The 21,578-nt window shown below is 45.1% G+C and overlaps 1 protein-coding gene across 8 annotated transcripts in view; it reads right to left on the bottom strand.

Moving 5' to 3' along the window:
• Serac1 (serine active site containing 1) overlaps window positions 1-21,578 on the bottom strand; it is a 39,219-nt gene that overhangs the window by 16,000 nt on the left and 1,641 nt on the right. For 3 of the 8 annotated variants that reach the window (XR_003952135.1, NM_001111017.1, XM_006523235.4), the window contains exons 2-11: window positions 17,586-17,677; window positions 15,264-15,300; window positions 14,183-14,319; window positions 12,729-12,818; window positions 10,959-11,090; window positions 10,101-10,222; window positions 8,379-8,507; window positions 4,978-5,091; window positions 3,633-3,795; window positions 37-187 (exon numbers count right to left, since the gene is read on the bottom strand). Coding sequence is in view for 7 of the 8 variants with exons in the window: in NM_001111017.1 (NP_001104487.1) it covers window positions 37-187; window positions 3,633-3,795; window positions 4,978-5,091; window positions 8,379-8,507; window positions 10,101-10,222; window positions 10,959-11,090; window positions 12,729-12,818; window positions 14,183-14,319; window positions 15,264-15,300; window positions 17,586-17,676 (1,166 nt within the window). In the remaining variant the exon portion in view is untranslated. The remainder of the gene's footprint in view (window positions 1-36; window positions 188-3,632; window positions 3,796-4,977; window positions 5,092-8,378; window positions 8,508-10,100; window positions 10,223-10,958; window positions 11,091-12,728; window positions 12,819-14,182; window positions 14,320-15,263; window positions 15,301-17,585; window positions 17,678-21,578) is intronic. The other 5 variants (NM_001360148.1, NM_177311.4, XM_006523234.4 and 2 more) reach the window with 4 other exon arrangements.

Consider the following 21,578-nt stretch of genomic DNA (forward strand, 5'->3'; position numbering starts at 1 on the left):
ATCTTAACAAACCAACCAAGTCCTCCCGATGCTCACCTTGTCCGACACTGGGGATGCAGCACGTACACTCCGTCCTGGTATTTCTCACCCACAGTTTCTCGGTCCAGGTTAGCCAGGGTTCTGGCAGCGTGGGAAGCCTCCATAATGTGGCTGGACTTCAAGGCTTCTGCCATGAGAGATACCCATCCTGAGGAAAGAACATGTACCCTGAATACTGATGCAAACTGGTCTCCATTACAGAGAGATGCTTCGAGGTCTGTGCTGGGTGAGGAAGCCAGATGCTCCAGCTCAAGTCTGTCCTCAGTACCTGGGGGTCGCACAGCACAAAGCTGTGATATCCCAACCACAGCCCTAGGAGGGGTGGCTAAGTAGGGAGTGTGCAAGTGGCCTCTTCCTACACAGAGAATAAGCACAGCGATTACTGTGGGTGAGCTCAAAAGAGGACAAAATGCTGTGATGGTATGCTTTAAGGACTAAAATCTGAAGATTGGTAATCCATAAACAACCCTGACTGTAACGAGCAAAGGATTTTTATTTCTTTTCTTTTCTCTCCTCTCCTTTTCCTTTCTCTTCTCCTCCTCCTCCTCCTCCTCCTCCTCCTCCTCCTCCTCCTCTTCTTCCTCCTCCTCCTCCTTCTTCTTCTTCTTTTTTTTTTTTTTTGAGACAGGGTTTCTCTGTGTAGCCCTGGCTGTCCTGGAACTCACTCTGTAGACCAGGCTGGCCTCGAACTCAGAAATCCGCCTGCCTTTGCCTCCCAAGTGCTGGGATTAAAGGCGTGTGCCACCACGCCCGGCCAGGAAGCTATTTCTTAGTGAATTTGATGAACTACTTATCACACCTAGAATTCAGAAAGGAAAAATGTTTTTTTTTTAATTTTAAAAAGAAACAGAGGAAGTGTGGATAAAGTATGATTTCAGCATATGTATAAACATGCACACAAGGACACTGGAAGATCTGAAAAGATTCAGGACACCAACCTCACCAGTGTCATTAGCTCTCAGGAGACTGATGAGGGAGGGAGCTGGACAAAAGCTAGGTTTAGCTGTTTTTGCTGTGTCTGTTTTAAGTATGTTCAAGTGCCTACCTGTGTATCATACATATGTATACATATATGATGTTCATATATATTACAGCAGACTCTGGGCCTTGGGGCCAGAGAGACTTGGGATTGAATCTCTGTCCCCCTATATGACATCTGTCACGTCAGTCACTTCACAGCCCTGAGCTGATGATCTCTCAGCCTAGCTCCACCAATCAGCATCGATCTGTATGAGGGCACTGTCTCCAAGTGTCCCTTCTTCCCTACAGCTGGATTGCCTGTCTAGAAGATGCATACTTCCTTCAGACTATGCCCTAAATTTCAGTTAATGAGCACAGTAATGACTGTTGCCATAACATGGGGTTCAGGCATAGTTTGATATAGCAACAGCAACTTTGGTTTTCTGCAAATTGTTCATTTCTTCTTGCAAGTGTAATTTTTTTTTTGTCTTTTTGGTTGTGAGCCTTATTAAACTAAGCCATCTCTCCAGCCCTGTGGCATACTGTTTATTTTATTTTAAAAATAAAACTTGTGTGTGTGTGTGTCTGTAGCGGTATGCAGCATGAGTTTTTGTGTGTATGTGAGCATGTCGATTGGTGCATTTGCAGGGCAGGCCGGTCTGTGGAATCAGCTCTGGGTTCTGGGGATAGAACTCACATCATCAGGCTTGGCAGGAGGTATCCTTATCTACTGAACAACCCTGCCAGCCCACGGCACTGGTTTCAAACATATATACAGTGTACATTGCTGCATATGCCATGTTTTTGGTACTGAGAACACTGGGAGTCTATTGTGGCCATTGTTGAGACTAGGGTAATGCACTGTTGTTAACGGAGCTGACCTGCCAGCATCATGGGTCCTTAGCACATCTGCACCAGGAACAGGAGAGTGTAATAATAGCTGTTGGCTAGGTGTGCATACTGGGTCTGCTGAAAGGCCCAGGCTTTCACAGATACAAACTAAAAATCTTTTTTTTGTTGTTTTGTTTTTTTTGTTTTTTCGAGACAGGGTTTCTCTGTATAGCCCTGGCTGTCCTGGAACTCACTTTGTAGACCAGGCTGGCCTCGAACTCAGAAATCCACCTGCCTCTGCCTCCCGAGTGCTGGGATTAAAGGTGTGCACCACCATGCCCAGCAACAAACTAAAAATCTTATTCCAACTCAGACAACTGAAAAAGCAAGGTTCAAATCAAATATAGATGTCTGCCTTAAGAAGATATATTTTTTTAAAAAAAATGGTGCTGCCTGGTTATAGGTCGAGAACTCAGCAGGCAGAGGTGGAATTACAGGACTATCAGGACTATCAGGGTCAACCTCAGCTACTGAGTGAGTTCAAGGCCAGCCTGGGGGTGAGGAGGGAGAAAGAGAAGGGAGCACTCATGATATGAAAGAGAAAGGAAAATAAAGAATAGCTCTGATGCCTCCCAAGAGCTGTAAAACCGTGTGGATGTGAGAGAAGCCACACTTAGTTCTAACAGAGTAATATACTGATCATTTCATGCTTTCACAAAGTTTTCTGATTTCTGGATTTTATTTCATTCAAATTAAACTCTACCGTACCGATCTGGCATTGAAGAGACAGAGTGGATGTTAAGAGTGCTGGCTGCCCTTCCAGAGGACACGGGTTCAATTCCCAGCACCCACACGTCAGCTCACAGTTATCTCCAGCTCCAGTAGGTCCAGTGTCTCCTGGCTCCCACAGCACAGAGTTAACGCAACCAAAACATCCAGGCCAGCAGATCTGTGAGTTCCAGAATAGCCTGGGATACATAGTGAATTCCCAGCCAGGCAGGGGTAGAGACCCCATCACTGAATAAATAAATAATAAATAAAGCTGCTGATTCAAAGATTTTAAGTGTCAATTCATAGTTTCTAATATATGTGTAGATATGCGTGAATCTATATGCTCTCGTTTATATATGTGTATATATACATATATATGCATGTGTGTGTATGTATTTATATGTGATGGTTTGAATGGGAATGTCCCTTACAGTCTCATATATTTGAACGACTCGTCCTCGGTTGGTGGCTCTGTTTTTGGATGTTCAGGAGGTGCGGCCTTCCTGGAGAATGTGTATCTCTGGGGTGGCCTTGGGTGTTTACAGTCTCACTCCACACCTAGTTCACACTTCCTGCTTCATGGTTATAGCTCAGGGTGTGTGTTCTCAGCTTGCCTCTCCTGCTGCCATGCCTCTGGAGTCTGATCCCATTGGAACTGTACATCAAATAACTTCCTCCCTTAAGGTTCCCTGATCATGATGGGTTTGTTTGTTTATTAGGGTTGTTTTGTTTGTTTGTTTGTTTGTTTTAATGTGCATTGGTGTGAGGGTGTCAGATCCCCTGGAACTGGAGTTACAGATGTGAGCCAACAACTCAACAAACTTCATATCAAAGCCTGAGCTCCTCCCTGCTTCTTCATCTGAGTCCTTACTTAGTGTGCAGTGCTGACAACGCTAGCAGCATGCTGCAAAGGACCCAAGAAACCCTGAGCAGAGCTTTATGTCTATTGAGAAATAATGTAGACTGAGGCAAGGGAGTGCGAGAGCGAGCCATGCGCCGGCACACTCCGAGCACGCACACAAAGCTGTTACCTGAGTGGACTATAGCAGGGTGAAGATGCTCGTTCAAAGCCATGTTTCCGATGATCCTCATGACGTTTCTCTGTACTTTGGGGCAGTCCTTGTGAAGCTGGTAGAGCCTCTGCAGGAGTTGCAAGCCACCGCCTGCTTCAATGTGGTCACAGTGTGAGGGTATCTAACACAAGGTGACAGATGTTACATCGTCACATCGCACAGTTCACCTCACACCTCCCAAGGTGAGTCCCCCATGCTATGATGGCTACAGTTCCTCTCATTCCTGCTTAGTTTCCACTGTACAGGTGAGAAGCAAAGATGACCTCATAGAGCCATGCACTTCAGTCAGGTTAAAGAGTTCAGAACCTCAAGGGTGTGGTCAAGGATGCCAGCCACAAATGCAATCTCCTGCACTGCACACCAGACCCGCTTAGGTTAAATCATCTCGGCACTGTGCCCAACCTGCTTCTAGGTGGTGCTTATACTGTACTTGTGGATGTCACCAGGCTTTTTGTCTTTTTAAAAATTATTATTAAATCAAACTATAGCTGGGCATGGTGGCATACAGACACACAGGGATACATAGCAAGAGCCTGTCTAATAAATAAATAAATAAATAAATAAATAAATAAATAAATAAATAAATAAATAAGCAAAGGCACCACTTTGCCAGAATGCCTAGAAATTACCAGGACTCGTAACTTGGGTTATGAATACTTGGCCATGGAAGAGCTGCCTTTCCTATCAGTTCTACCTTCAGCTGACAGCTGACAGCTATCTTAATGGAAGTTAACTATCAAATGCTGTCTGTCAAACAGTTTTGGGAAAGGAAAAGACAGCGCAAACCAAAGACAAAAGGCACATTTAGAGCATGAACTCCTTGTATGTGATTATGAGTTGTTTAGAATGTGTAATAAGGGCTGGAGCGATGGCACAGTGGTTTAAAGCACTGTCTGTCGCTCCTACAGAGGACTCAGGTTCAGTCCTCAGCACCGCCATGGTGGGTGCTTCATCACTGTAACTGGAGTTACAGGGAATCCAGTGTCCTCTTCTGTCCTCCAAGGGCACCAGGCATGCACTGGTGCACTGGCAGACATGCAGGCAAAGCACCTACACACTAATAAATGGTTTTAAAAATGAATAAAAATGAATAAAATGTAATGTAATAAAATGAAAGGTATGTTTTAGTCCAAATTATTAATTCTAGTGGCATTCTAAAATATTTTTGTTAATTCTTTGACAATGTACTTCGATCATATTCACTGTGCTTCCCATAACTCCTCTAAGATGCCCCCCATATCTCCCCCGCTAACAAATTCATACCCAAGTAACTATGAAAAGCTCTATTGTGGAATGCAATTACCTCCGAATGCTTTACTATGGCTTCTAAACAGAACATTTCCACTGTGGCTGAGGGAACCTTTCCAAAGCTTTCTGCGTAAGGCAGTCCGTTTCCTCCAAAACACCACAGTCCTCCCTGAAGTTAAGACAAAGATTTTATAAACCCATCTTCTTGTTAACAATCTGTGTACTACATACAAATTACAGATTTCAAGTATGTAAATGTCTCAAAATACTTTGGAAACTTAAAGGGGATGTTATGAAACTTATACTGTGTATTAGAATAGAAAAGACACCAAGTGATTCCCAAAACAAGTCTGCCATCTTCTGTGTCCTCTCACTGAAGTCAATTCTTTTTTTATTGGTTTTTTTTTGGTTTTTCGAGACAGGGTTTCTCTGTGTAGTCCTGGCTGTCCTGGAACTCACTCTGTAGACCAGGCTGGCCTCGAACTCAGAAATCCACCTGCCTCTGCCTGCTGAGCACTGGGATTAAAGGCGTGCGCCACCACGCCCGGCTGAAGTCAATTCTTTATCACCTGGCCAAAGTGTCCTGGTGTCATCCCGCTCAGCATTTTCTAGGTCACACATTATGATTATGAGAACAGAGACAACTGAAAGTCTAAATACAAAAAGTGAAGGGGAAAGATTCACCAAGCAAAAGTATTAAAGACATGATGGCTTTTCATTCTTCCCAGCTGAAAGTGAAGCTCACTGGGAGAATAGTGTAGTGTAGTGTAGTGTAGTGTAGCGTAGCGTAGCGTAGCATAGCGAGGGGGGAAAGTGCTTGTTACGCAGTCATGAGGAACCGAGCTCAGATCCCCAGCACCAACATAAAAAATAGGTAGGTGGTACACATCTATTACTCTGACTCTTCCAGAGGACCTGGGTTCAATTCTCAGCACCCACATGGCAGCTCACAACTGTCTGTAACTCCAGTTCCAGGGGATCTGACACCCTCACACGGACATACATGTTGGCAAAGCATGAATGTACATAAAATTTTTTAAAAAGTTAGAAATAGGACTGGAGAGATGGCTCAGCGGTTAAGAGCACTGACTACTCTTCTGAAGGTCCTGAGTTCAAATTCCAGCAACCACATGGTGGCTCATAACCACCCATAATGAGATCTGATGCCCTCTTCTGGTGTGTCTGAAGACAGTTACAGTGTACTTACATATAGTAATAAATAAATCTTTAAAAAAAAAAAAGAAATACCCGAAGATCCCTAACATTGTCCTACACACACACACACACACACACACACACACACACACACGAATATATCATGAGGAGTAGCGAGTACTAACAGATGCTAGGTACTATGACATTATCCAGTCATGGTGATGGCGACACCTTGGGCTGCTGAGAAGCACTGTCACCGCTGATGAGACGGTAGGTTGCAGCCCAACTTTTCCCTCTGCCCTCTGCCCTATATAAAGAACTCTATCAGCTCCCACAGCCTTTGCCAATGGCAGGCTTCACACACTACAGCTGTCACTGCACATTCCTGCTGCCCTGGCTTCTGACCTGCAAGCACCGTGTGCGTAATTAGTCTGTGCAAGCCTTCAACATTAAAAAGGGATTGGGTTTAGCGTGGAGCAGGAAGCCTCTGGGGGGTTTATGCAGGGACAAGAGCAGTTCCTATGACTGTCTGGCTGCACTGAGGAAGATGAACTGGAGAGAAACCTCAGGCATCTAGTAAAAACATATAAAATACTTCAAATTCTATTGGACACAGAAAAGCTCTAAGGAAAAAAAGAAATCAAGAGAAAGCCTGGGTGCTAGAACTGGAGAGAGAACATGAAACTCAGGAGATGAGCGAGGACAGAAAGCCGACAGGCCCTCGCTGTGCTCAGTGAAGATGCCTTCTTAGGATTCACTTTGGCTACATCTGAGATCTCCACTGACAGCAAGGGCTTGAAAAGTCCTTCTAAGAGGGTATGGGAAAACCTGCCATGAAGGGCTACACAGAAGACAGAGCAGAGTGGTGGAGCTGAGAGAAGAGAAGCCTATTACAGCCTCTGTTATGCACTCTGCTTTGTGTAAGATGCTGGCCCTAGACTTCAGGGTGAAACCTCAATTTAAAACTAACAAAATGTCTTAACCAACAGACTGTCAGATCAACCATGGTCCTTGAGCAGTCTTGAAAAGGAACTGGACATGGGGTAGGCAAGCGACAGCTGTTTCTTGGCAGCTGTGCTCCTGAGGTTCAGAAAGCCGATTTGTGGTTAAACATTTGACGTCATGGACGGGCTGTTCTTGATATATCAAAACCTAGGGCACCAGGGCATTTCCCCACAAATGTGCACCAGCAAAGGGTCTACATCGTCCTCTTTGTAGGGTTTTCTAGAGGATCATGGGAATAAATTCTGTAAAAGGGAGGCCTTACCCACTACAGTGTAGACAGGGAAAGGGCCACTGTACACCACAAATATGCCACCAGACTTAGAAATCAAACACTTTCTTAAAATTTGCAACACAGAGACTACTATGCTATGACTACCTCTGCCCATTCCTGCCACACACACACAGACTGTATGTCTGTGTCTTTCTGTATCTGTCTTTGCTTACATCATTTTTGCTTGTGTTTTATGTGTCCATTCATGGAATTCTTTCAAAAGGGAGATCACCAAGAGACTTCAAGGAGAAAGAAAACAAAACCTGCTCTGTGGGAATAAAGCTATCATTCTTGGTATGTGGAACTCTCTGGAAAACAATCAGTTTATCCAAAAGTTCAGGGAAGCACACAATCAGGAGAGAGAGCCGACAGCAGCGTTAGTGGGAACCAACGCCCTGAAAGGGAGCTAATTCAAGAGTCTGGAGGGGAGTTAAAGATTACTGAGGAAGCGAAGGAGAAGCCCACACTGCAGAGAGGATGTGCAAGAGCAAGCGCTGCAGCAGGTCAGGAGGTGAACCACTGCAACACCTGCAGCTGCTAACAGCTATATGCATGTAAAGGACTGAGCGGGCTAGCTAGGCTGCGGCTTAAGCAAATTCGCAGAAGCTGTACCATTCTGAGAGGAAGATCAGAGGTTAGGGCTGGGTCAGGGAGGGCAGGTTCGGTCCAAATAGCCGTATCAGCTCAAATGCTGAGGATCAAACCCTTGTCTAGAGTTTGCTAGGCAAGCCCTCCGTCACTGAGCTGTACAGCAGACCTGACTATTGACTCTCAAGGTGCAATACCAGAGGTCGCTCCTACAACGCTGTAAATGAGCTCAGAAGCCCAGCTAACTCCGGTAACCTGAATCTTTCTTATACACATCTATGTCTACCTTTCTCGGGGATTTCCCACCACTATGCAGCCCAGTGCGGAGTACAGTGTCTGTCACTGGGCAGATGAGTGAGCCCAGCGGCTAGCCCCAGCACAGTGCCCTGGGAAAGTGTTAACACTCAGATCATTCGCTGAGTAAGATGTAAGCAGACCTTCTGTGCAGCCAGGCTCTGGCTGCTTTCACTAAGAGCCAAGGATGTAAAGTACTGGAGACACTCATCAAGCTCTGTCTGAGGCAGAGAGGCCAGCAGATGCCTGAGTTCCTCTTCAGTGGAGGAGTCCTGGAATAAAACACAGAGGAAGTCTTTAGACACAAACTCCACAACCGAGTATAAGATCCTCCAAAGAGCGGGGGCCGGGATATACACACAGGCAAGGAGGGAGAGAGGATGGCCAGTGGTTGTGATGTGGAGCATACTCGCCCACCAAAGTGAAGGTTACATAACCATTTATTTTTAGTTCTACGCTTCAACCCCTGCTACCACATATTACATACTACACATATGACACGCATTAAAGACATACTACAGGGGCTGGAGGAATAGTTCAGTAGTTAAGAGCACTTTTGCAGAGGATGTGGGTCTGGTTCCCAGTACCCACGTGATGGCTCACAACCACCTACAGCTCCAGTTCCAGGAGACCGGATGCCCTCTTCTGGTCTCTCCAGGCACCCAGCCTACATGTGGTATATGCATATATACACATATATATATGCAGGCCCCATACATATTCATAAAATAAAGTCTTAAAAATACACACACACACACAAAGACGGTTACAAATCATAACTCAATGTTTACTTTAGGACTTCTTGATATCTTGACTCAAAATCAACTGTACCCTTACTAAGGATATCATTAAGTCTGGAGTGTGTTAGTGTTTCATTTTCTTTATAACTGATACCCTCTATATTCAATTCCTATTTTCTAATGATTGCTTAAATCAAATTTCAGTTTTGTTTTCTCTTCTAAAAAAGGTGCTCAAGAAACATGCTTCCGGGGCTGGAGAGATGGCTCAGTGGTTAAGAGCTCTGGCTGCTCTTCCAGAGGTCCTGAGTTCAATTCCCTGCAACCCCGTGGTGGCTCACAACCATCTGTAATGGGATCTGACGCCCTCTTCTGGCGTGCAGGCATACAAACAGGTAGAATACTGTATGTGTAGTTTTTTTTTTTTTTTAAATGCATGCTTCTGGCAATGATTCTCAAGGGTATTTCTAAACCCCAGAGTGTATTTAGCAATGTCTGGAGACAATTTTCTTTGTTACAATCTGGGGGACTCCTGTCACCCTAGGAACTGAGGCCAGGAACGCTGCTAAATGTGCTAGAATATGCACAACAGCCTCTCCCAGTAAAAGGCTAGTGATCTAGGATGTCAGGAGAGCTCGAGTTGAGAAATACCTGTTTTATAACACAGCAAGGCAGGCTGCCAGGGTGACTCAGGTTAGGAGCATGCACTGCTTCTGCAGTTGGCTCCCAGCACTCAGATCTGGTGGTTGACAACTACCTGTTAACTCCAGCTCCCAGGATCTGCTGCCCTCTTCTGACCTCCCATACACTAACACTCACATGCACACACCCACATTCAGGCACACACACATAATTAAAGAGAAAATAATTCTTAAAGCAGTAACAAAAAAAAGTTTGTGCAAGGCCCCCTCTTTTGGATGCTGACATGCTGCGGAGTTACCGAGAACAGACTCTCTCCACCCACAAAGGCAGTAAACATCACAGAAACAGCCCTTGTGAGGACCCAGACTTCTGCTTTGTGTCCAGTTCACCTGCTCTGCAAAATCAGACACCAGCTTGTCATGGAAGCTTATCGGAACCCACACTAGGAGCATGTGCTTCCACTCCCTTATTAACATGCTTGCTTACTTCTTTTAAAGAAGGCAAAGGAGGGGGTGGGAGAAAAAACCGAAGATCACTTTCTTTGCTTCGTGCCAAACCAATAAGGGTCCTCGGGTCACAGGCTTGAGCAATTATCCTGTACTGGTAGTCTGTAGTAAAAATACAGTTTTTGTTAACATCAAGATTAACTTAAAGTTATCACAAGATTAAGTAAACAACTACTTGAAAGCACCCCAATTCTTTTTTTTTCTTTCTTTGGTTTTTCCGAGACAGGGTTTCTCTGTGTAGCCCTGGCTGTCCTAGAACTCACTCTGTACACCAGGCTGGCCTTGACCTCAGAAATCCGCCTGCCTCTGCCTCCCAAGTGCTGGAATTAAAGACGTGTGCCACCACCGCCCGGCTGACCCCCAATATTTTAAAACATAATAAACCATCTTGTACACAAGTGCCCGGCTGCGCACAGCCAGGCTGATCTGGCTTCCCAGGAATATGGTGGGCGTTCACCTCACTTTGAAGGCATGCACCACCACTGCCTAGCAAGTACCCTAATTCTTAACTATTCTACAACTTTGTAACTTCAAATTTCCCAAGTATTGTTCACTACTTAGCAGGTTTTCCAGTTTATCCTGATACTTTTTCCTCAAATGTTTGAGTGTGTAGGTGTGTGTGTGTGTGTGTGTGTGTGTGTGTGTGTGTGTGTGTGTGTGTGTAGGTATGTGTGCATGTTTGTTGTGTAGGTTTTCATATTAAGACTTCGGAATCCTTTCCCTTCCTTGTATGGTCTCATATGTAGACGGCCTGAATCTTCTTCCTTCCCTACAGCATATCTTCTCGCATTCAGCAGAGAACACAAGGAGGCTAAGCACAATCTGAGGTGCTCATTACCATGCCAGTGGTGAGCCTCTGACATTTCACGCACGGCCTGCAGCCGTGCAGCTAGATCGTCCTCCCGGCTCTTCCTCAGGAGCAGCCACACTGCACAGTCATGATCTTCTATGTCAACTGTGCTGAAAGAGTCTGCAAAAAGAATATGACAGACCACAGCATAAACAGGTAAGACAGCGTCTGTGTGTATGTGTGGCACATGCACATGTGCGCATTTGTGTGCGTGCACCGCATGCATTCATATCTTTGAGTCAGAGTCTCTCACGGAAGCAGCTCACCAGGTCTGCTGGGCTGGCTGCCCAGTGAGCCCCACACACCCTCCTATCTCTGTTTCCCAAGCGCTGAGATTACAGGCTCCCGCTGTAATTATGCACTGGTTTTTAATGTAGGTTCTAAGTTATCTAAATTCAGATCCTCACACATGAAGGAAAAACACTTTACTGATTGAGCCATCTTCCTAGCTCCAAAATATTTTAATATTCACTGTTATATTGGATGGTAATCTGTAAATAGTTGGGAATTGTAACGGGAACATTAAAAGCAGATACAAGTGACCTAGCGTTTGATCTTAGCTCTGTCATATCATATTTTTATATTTACAACATGTATTATATGTGTACTTATTTATTTAATATTCTATAACTTTTATTATATGGTAATTCTCTTTTCCACTAAAAAATTTTTGAAGCAGATGTAATATAAAAAACCACATGCTTGTTCCAGCTAGCAGCAGCAACTGTCACTCTGCCATACTGAGCCACCTGCGTGCATGTAAGCCACCTATGCAGACATGACAACTTTTAACCCTTTCAGATTCAATCTGCATCTCCTAAGAACAAATTTATTGTTGGGTCACACAAGAGGCAGAGGCAGGTGGATTTCTGTGAGTTCTAGGATGGCCATGACTATGTAGAGAAACTCTGTTTCAAAAAACAAACAAATATCATGATGTTATTATTATATCCAAGAGCACTCACAAAAAATCAAAAATCCAGGCAAACTCCACATTCAAATATTCACTGTAAAATGTCTTTAAAGATGTTTTAAAGCAGGACTTGGTAACTTCTCTGTAGTCTCCCTTGATTCTAGAAAGTTGTCCTGCATATTCTCCATGATGTCAGCCCTGTGAGGAGGAGACTAGGCCAGCTTCTCATTGTTCCCTTTTGGTTGTTTAAGACAGGTTCCTTTGAACCTGGCTGTCCTGGAACTCACTCTGTAGACCAGGCTGGCCTCAAACTCAGAGACTAGCCTGCCTCTTCCTCCTGAGTAGTGAGATTAACAACTATGCCTGGTCAGGACAGCATTTTAGAGCTAACTCCAAATTGGAGATTTAATAATATGAGAAAACACGGGAGTGATTTTCTTACAAGTTTTAAATTCTAACCATTTTATCAAAGAATATTCACTCTCAGCAGTTACTTAACATTAAAGACACAAAAACTGTCCAAAGTCTTTAAGCTGTGAAATTAAACATCGCAAAGAGGAAGTTCTTCTGCCAGCTTCTTTGTTTGCTTGTTTGTTTGTTTCAAGACAGAGTTTCTCTGTGTAGCTCCGGCTGTCCTGGAACTCACTTTGTAGACCAGGCTGGCCTCGAACTCAGAAATCCGCCTGCCTCTGCCTCCCAAGTGCTGGGATTAAAGGCGTGCGCCACCACCGCCAGGCTCTTCAGCCAGCTTCTTATAGTTAGTAAAGTTTCAGAGTCTGTTCCAGTCTTGGCTGCTCGCCCACGCGACTTTCAGACCACTAATGAGAACCCGTGACTACACATACCAGCAAATGGGCTCCGCAGTACCTTGGCTGCTGCCGCCAACAGTTTTCTTACTGCTCTGTGAAGTTCTTTTCTTGCCTGCCAAACAATCCCTAAAATGATGGCAGCAAATAAGACCAAATGTGTACTTTTGATATCATGCTCTAACACTTGAAAAAGAAATATATAAAGTAGGCTCCAAAGTTTATCACAAAGAACATAAAAATAATCCCACCCGCGACCTCTTATTGCCGCTGTAAGTGGCAACACATTTCCACTGTGTTTGTCATGGGAACACAGAATGCTTTGGACTCAGAACAAGATCAGAGAGAAAGGGAACAAGGTGAGAAAATATCTCTAGCAGGTCTCATGAGGAACACAAGCTGACCTAGAACAGAACTTGGAAAACACTTTAAGAATGAGCTTGAGCCTCAGCAGACAGGTAAATTACAAGACAGGGAACAATCTTCACACTGAAACTGAGTAGCCCTGATGGATGCTGAAGCACACCCGTGCAGGGGCTGTAACCTGCTCACAGGTTCATCAAGGCTGCGGTTCTCAGCAGAGTAGATTGAGTGCTCGACAAGATGCCCAGAGCTGAAGAGACCTCCTCTGAGCCAAAATCTCATCTACCGAAGAGCGAAGAGGCCAGCATACAACCTTGACATGGAGGAGGGGATGTCCCAACTCACATGGACCGACCGCTCAGTATTCGTAAGAGACAACAGCAATAAATAAGTTGTATCCACGTTTCTCAATCTGTTTCTTGAGCTCAGTTGCATGAGTCACCCCTACACTATGATAGTCTCTGAGCTGAATGGCAAAAGCAAACATTTGCAAAACTGAGCTAATGGCTCCCAGGGCACAGGGGAACCAAAGTTGGACACAAGGACAAGGCCAGTCCTTTGTTCTAAAGGAGCTAAAGACCTGGGGAAACACAGAAGCCCCAAATCTGGTCATCAGTTAATGGTTGGTGTGGTTGTTTCAGTACCAGTGGCCCCATAGGCTCATATATTTGAATGCTTGGTCACCAGGGAGTGGGACTCTGACAGAATTGGAAGGATTAGGAGGTGTGGCCTTGTAGAGTGGGTGCAGCCTTGCTGGAGGAAGTATACCACTGGGGGTGGGCTTTGATGTCTCAAAGAGTCCATGCCTGGCTCAATCTCTGCCTGGCTACAGATCAGGATATAGCTCTCAGCTACTGCTCCAGCACCTGCTTGTATGCTGCCATGCTCCTAGCCATGATGTCAATGGTCTAAGCCTCTGTAACTGTAAGGAACCCCCCATTTCAATGCTTCTTTTTGTAAGTGTTGTCTTGGTCATGGTCTTTCTTCACTGCATAGAGCCAAAACTAAGAAAGACACCTGGGAACCTGGCTCCAACAGGCTCTGCTGATCCTTTCAGAATGCTGAGCTTACTTGTCGAAACTGTACTCAAAACAGACCCACTTCTAAACTTGATGTAGCATGAAACTTACCACGGTTGTCTAACCTGTCTACAGGAGCTTTGTGCACATAGATGTAAGACTTCATTTTTTCTCGTTCCACCACCTGAGTGTCCAACATTAAAGACTTTTTCAGGGCCAGCACTTCATATGTAATAAATAGAGAACCCCTAAAAAAGAAATAAAAAGTTCCTCACAAACGAGGATCTAAATATGACCCAGGAGCTTTTCACAGTGAACTGCTTTCTAGTTTACTAGGAAACTAGCATACAGTAATGTGCAAGTGTCACTTTACATGTATGTAAACACACATATGTACATATGTGTATATGTTCATCTCAGTTTAAAATAACAAGTGAGCCAGGCAGTGGTGGCTATCTCAGTTTAAAATAACAAGTGAGCCAGGCAGTGGTGGCTCACGGCTTTAATCCCAGACTCAGGAGGCAGAGGCAGGTAGATCTCTGAGTTCGAGGCCAACCTGGTCTACAGAGCAAGTTCCAGGACAGACAGGGCTACACAGAGAAACCCTGTCTTCAAAAAACCCAACCAACACACACACACACACAAACACACACACAAACACTGAGCAAGTGGTCACATGATTATATCCAAACAAGAAACACAAGGTGAACAACCCCAAACGTCCCAGTGCGTTCTCTCTCTCAGCAGCAATAATCACAACCTCCCTGTCTCACGTCGTGGATCTGCTGCCTAAGTGCACATACTTAAACACGTGATTGGTTTGACCTGACTTTAAGCTTTGTGTACATAGACTCAGGCTAGATGTGTTCTTTTATTTAGTCTTATATTCCTGCCACTCATTCACACTACTGTCTTTATGTACAGTTCCCTCACAACACAAATACACTTCCCACAACTTATTTATCCACTGCCCTGCAAATGGACACTCATGACATCTTTAGTTTGAATCTATGACATGCAATGCCGTTATTCATATTTATGTTCACATACATTCCTCTATGGAGGCACGTTCAACCTTCTGACATTCCACATCCCATGGGCACTCTGTGCTCGCTACAAGTCTCTTCTGTTAAGATTTCCAACAACAGTATCATGAAGCCATTAAAACTGGAGAGTGAGCATCAGTACTTACCCTACAATGAGGGATCCAGTAAATCTTATTATATTTCCTTCAAAGAGAAAGAGATCACATTACATATTATACTTATTATCAGTGACCATCAGTCCACTGGCAGTACTGAGTAAAACATGATTTATACTCATGGCTTACACACTCATCCTTTAAGCTCCTGTTGTGTTACCATAAACCAAATCAAAAGAACTCATGTCCCAGGCAAAGTTATGCAACCAGGATCACCACGGGTCCACCAAGTGTAACCGCAGGAGCTTCTGCAGTCAGAGGCAAGGTGGGGCCGGTGGGGTCACCAAGCTTCCCAGTACTGTCACTGAGGGACTCTCGAGTGGGGACATGAATGGCTTTTCTCCCAAATAATCACACTGTCCTTGCTTAAGCAGCAGAGATTTCATAGCCCCATCTAAAATACTGGCAACAAGAATATAAGCTTTTGATGGACCTTGGAAACATTAAAATATATATATATGTATGTGTGTATATGTGTGTATACACATATACATATATATATATATTACTGGCAGACAGGTGCCTATCCAATCCTGGACTGCTGAGCAGGAAGGCTGGCCATGTACTAAAGTCAGACACTTGTGGAAATGTAGAGGAGGAGACACTTCCCCAGGCACTCCCAGGCCTCCACATGTCTGCCACAGGGACGAGGAGGTCTGCAGAGGCAAGCACAGAGTTGCTGACTGTGACTCTCAGGGATAGTCTGATTCCATGATGGCTCTCTGGTGTTCTCTAGCCCTCAACATGGAGCGGTCAGTGTTTCCTTCGCTGCTGCTACTGCCTGTGCCTCCTACTAGACTCCTGTGCCTCTCTCAACGCTGGGCATCACACAGGCGCTAGTGGGCTTTAGGCACACGCTCTTCCCCTGAGCTCTATCCCAGCTTCCTAGACTGCTTCTTCTCCATCTTCATGGCCTTTCCTCTCTGTTCTCCTCCACTAAAAGTAAATGCGACATTCTGCAGTTCACGGGGCCAGCAATACCGAGAGAAGCAAAGAGAGGAGCCTTCCCTAGGCTTTATTGCCCCTGCTCCTTTTATATTTACAATTCAGAGTCACAATTCCCTGGATAAAAAAAGAATACACTGCAAAAATAGGCGCATGCATGAGTAAGTGAGTGTGTGTGTGAGTGTGTGCGCGGGTGCGTGCGCGCGTGCATGCGCTCTCTCGTGCACAGGTACACAGGCCCATGCATGCTGCCTGAAGGCCTGCTCTGTCACTCTCTGCTTTGTTCTGTGGACAAGGGTCTCTCACAGGCCCTGGAGCTCGGCTGGCAGTCAGCAATCCCCTTACCTCTACTGCACACTTCTCAGTGCTGGAGTTACCGTGCGTGTACTACACCAGCTTTTTAACTTATGTGGGTGCTAGGGATTTGAACTCAAGTCCTCATGCTTGCACAGTAAGCATTCTTACACACTAAACCTCCGTGTCAGCCCAACAGATATTTTTGTTTTGTATTGTTTGGGGAGACAGGGTCTGACTGTGCAATCCTGGCTAGCCCGCGTTCTGTGCTTAGGGCGGCCCCAAACTCCAGGAGATCCACCTGCTTCTCTAAGAAAGAGCGCTAGGATTAAAGGCATGCTCAACCCACCCAATTCCAACAGGTCTGTCAAAGGAAACACCGTAAAGACAGGGACTTCCTGGTGCACGGAAGACAGTCGTAAATGTTTATTGTCAGATAAATGAGGGGTGCACAGACAAAACAATCAGAGCTGGAGGAGGAATGTTATTTGATCCTTCTGCTCAACAAGCATGGCTGGAGCACCACCCGCATGCCGCAGATGGCAATGAGGTAGAGTAAGGAACATGACACTGCCATCGGAGATTATCCATGGGAGGAGCCAGATAACTAGCCAGGTTCTATGCTGACTCTATTGCATGGCGACTGGTGGCTCTGCATGGCCTAGCTGGTCAGGGAAAGTTCTGGGAACAGAGCTGGGCAACCATGTGGGATGAATCAGGGCAGATCCATGCCTGAGGTGTGGGGGAGATGAGGCCGGATCCCTCCCATGCCTCCACAGGACAGAAGGACAGTCTCCTTGCTCAGCACTGTGTTCAGAGGTACCTGACTCTGCAAGAGCTAAGTAAATGTGTGCTGAATGAGAACATGGTCATAATTAAGAATCGAAAGATGAACAACTGATTGGCTCATGTATGTCTCTGGACTTGCACACTTAGTGCAAGTCATTAGTCCAGAAAGACATGAGCAAACGAGAGACTCAGCGCTGACTACTGGCTTGGCAGTGCTTTCCAGGAAAGTGGCTGCAGCCCCACCACTATTCCTATGAGAGACCGGAGGCCTGGAACTGTACTCACGGATATTTCTCCAGGGCGTGCGACTTTTTGATCGGGGAGCAAAGGATCCTATCCTCCTGCAACAGATGACACAGTAGGCAGCCAGGGACATCCTGTATTGGAAAGTAATTGAAACAAGGTTAATTTAGTATATATTTGAAACCTTTCCTTTGACCCTAAGGACATTTCATCACAGTAGGACACTCGCAGTCAGATTACTCAAAAAACCGAGAAAAAAAAATTAACACCTTAAGGGATTCACCCCTGAAAACAAACCAGACTTTAGTAAAGCGTGCTGGCACTTTCATTATTCTTTGAGTTGTGTTCAATTGTAAGTGGTAATTAATAGGAAACCAGGAAAATTCAAGTAAATTCAATACAATGCATCTGTATAAATGAAGGCCCAACATCCATGGAGAGATGCAGAAAATTCCCTCTAAGGCAGCTAATGAACGCGAGCTGACAACCATCACTGACTGCCAGGCAAGCACCGTAGCTCTAGTCTAAGCAGCCCTAACTGACCCTCTACCTCTTCTCCCTGCTAAGTAATAAATGGCAGTGTGGGCCATTAGGCCTTGGTATGGTCCACGCTGCTGCAATGAGCCAATGCACACAGTTTCTAAAGATTTCTTGATATTTTATAAACTGTCTGGGACAGGGTCTCTTACATAACCCTGGTTGTCTCAGAACTCACTGTGTAGACCAGGCTGGCCTTGAACTCAGAGAAATCCACTTGCCTCTGCCTCCTGAGCACTTTTTATAAATAAAAGTCTCTGTGTTGAAACTCCATTTCTGTGCCGAGCCCTTGAGGTAATTTGTCTGACTAAGCTTTACAATCTTTGATCACGAGCTCATCTTGTGGGACTGTTTCCTGTGGCAGAGTCCTGTGTGCTCTCATCTACGATGTGTCAAAGATCTGACTGGACTATCACACATACTTCAAATTGATGGGCTTAGACTATGGACTTAAGAGAGTTTCCATTTCCAAGGGAGAAGAGATGGCTCAGCTGGTGAAATGCTTGCAAGAAACGCCGAGGCCCCGAGTTTGGATCCCTAGCGTGCATGTTACAAGCTTGGGGCAGCAGCGCTGTGGAAGCAGAAGCAGAAGTAGGAGGTTTCCTGGCGCTTGGTGGTGACCAGCAAGACTAGCCAAAATGATGAAACCCAGGTTTGTTGAGAGACCTTGTCTCAAAAAATAAGATGGAGCAAAGGAAATCATCCAGTGTTGGTAAAGGTACCTGGACCGAGCTTAATGCCAAGTTCAATCCTGGAGATCCACACAGTGGAAAGAGAGAACTGACCCCTAAATGCTACCCTCTGACCCTCAGCTGCTGTGGACATGTTCTCTCCCCAACCCCACAGAAATACTAAATAAACTAGGGATGTGGATTTTCTTAAAAGAAGGTGGAGGGTGGTTAAGGATGCTGGTCATTGACATCCACACCACTGTGCTCATGTGTGTATACACACACACACACAGGTACACACACACACACACAGGTACACACACACACAGGTACACACACACACAGGTACACACACAGGTACACACACACACACACACAGGTACACACACAGGTACACACACACAGGTACACACACACACACACAGGTAAACACACACACAGGTACACACACACACACACACAGGTACACACACTCAGAGTTCAAGTAAATGTCCATTTACTTGTGCTGATGGTAAAACCAAGTTTCACCTGCTTCCTTGGTTTCATAAGAAGACACTTTCCAGCCTGTGTCCTAGAATACAGTCCTTAAAGACTATCCTATCAAAGCTCAGCTAACCCATAAAAAGTGGAATTTAATTCTCAAATATTTTAGATTTCTCCCAATTTCTATATTATTCTTAACCTAATTCCACAATGGTTAAAAGCTCAACTCTTGCAAATCGCACCAGGTCTGTCTTAGGGCACAGAACGGGCCCTATTTTGATGACCGCCCCAGATGTACTTGGAAAGAACAGGTAGCGTGTTCTACAAATGTCTACTAGGGCGAACTGTGAGCGTTTCTCAGGTTTCCTCCTCTTGCTGGTTCTGTCAACTCATGCTATTGAGAGGATGGAAGTAGGGGCCACAGCAAGACTCTGAACGTGTGTGATGCTGTCAGTTAGTTATACAATGTTAATAGTTTTAAACAGATCTGTTTATATAAGCCGCACCTGAGATCCAGCACTGTGAGACAGAGGTAGGTGGAGCTCTGTGAGTTTAAGGTTAGTCTGGGCTACACAGAGTTCCAGGCCAGCAGGCAGGTGGTCCTTGTAAGAAAGGTAGAGGGGAAACAAAGCCAATTCACCGATTTTTTTTAAAAAGATTTATTTATTTATTATATGTAAGTACACTGTAGCTGTCTTCAGACGCTCCAGAAGAGGGCATCAGATCTCTGTTACAGGTGGTTGTGAGCCACCATGTGGTTGCTGGGATTTGAACTTCGGACCTTTGGAAGAGCAGTTGGGTGCTCTTACCCCTGAGCCATCTCACCAGCCCCCAATTCACCGATTTTTAATAAAATGCAGATTCCTAGACACATGGCTGCATCTGCCCAGTGTTACAAGACACATTGTCGTCCTTACTGACAACTCTGAGGGAATCCATTTGCAGCCTCAAGTGGGTTTTTTAAAAGATTTGTTTATTACATATATTATATATAATATATAATCAGCCACCATGTGCTTGCTGGGAATTGAACTCAGGTCCTCTGGAAGAGCAACCAGTGTTCTTAACTGCTGAGTCATCTCTCCAGCCCAGAATCTCACATCTTTTTTGTTTGTTTGTTTGTTTGTTTTTGTTTTGTTTTGTTTTTTTCGAGACAGGGTTTCTCTGTGTAGCCCTGGCTGTCCTGGAACTCACTCTGTAGACCAGGCTGGCCTCGAACTCAGAAATCCGCCTGCCTCTGCCTCCCGAGTGCTGGGATCAAAGGCGTGCGCCACCACTGCTTGGCTCAGAATCTCACATCTTTAATGTGATGCATATTTAGACACCTTTAGTTTTGAGTGCTGTCATGAATAGTGTCCCTATCACTAAAATTCCTGGTCATTAGTGCTGCTATAAAGAAGTTCAATGTCAAAATCTTCCTGTCGGCAATCCATTGCTGATACTTCCTAACCAAAGTAACCCCCCAGCCATATCGCATCCCCATCTTGGCAGCTCTCTGCGTATCTGTTTATAGAGAGACTATCTCTGTTCCCAGTTAAATTAATTCTGTCTTCACCGTTGCACCACAAGCATCCAGAAGAGTGTCTGGTAACCACCACGTGCTCAGAGATGTCTAGAGGATTTCAGTCAGTAGAAAAGCAAAAAGGGGTTGAGGCAAACGTAAGAGAAAGGAACCATATGCATTTGCCAGGTGGAGTTCAGGTTACTCACAGGTAATTAACGTGCAGGCCTGAGTCCAGAACCCGCAGCTCAACAGCAGAGTTCATGCACAAGTCAGCTGAGAGTTGGACGACTGATTTTTTTTCTTTCTTGCTTTTGCTTTTTGTTTCTCGTGAGAGAAAGATTCTTTGTGTAACAGCCCTGGTAGTTATGGAACTCCTTTTTGAACTCAGAGATTCCCCTCGAGTGCTGAATTAAAGGCCTACACCACCACTGCCCAGCCAGAAGACTGACTTTTCAAAGAGGCAAATATAACCAAAAGAAAACAAGCAAAGCAAAGGCTCTTGGGAAGATTAAACTTGGGGAAGCTTTAAGAGAGTGGGGTTCACGGTTCCCCCTAAGTGTGACAGAAGCAGAGTTCACATGATGGACAGCTGTCTTGCGTGGGGAGACAGGAGGGTGCAGAGCAGTTAAAGAACTGGAAGGAGGCTCCTGTGCCTAGGTGGAAATGGGTCCCAAGTCTAAAGTAATACTCCCTTTTAGACCTACAATATGATCCAGCCGCACCACTTCTGAGTCTATAACCAAGAGTCAAACTCGGCTTGATCCAGAGATACTAGCACATGAGCGGTTTACTGATACACTGTTCGTGGTAGCCAACTGTGAAATCAGCCTAGGTGTCCAG

This window comes from Mus musculus, chromosome 17 (genome assembly GCF_000001635.26).
Source record: "Mus musculus strain C57BL/6J chromosome 17, GRCm38.p6 C57BL/6J".
Classification (NCBI taxonomy): Eukaryota; Metazoa; Chordata; class Mammalia; order Rodentia; family Muridae; genus Mus; species Mus musculus.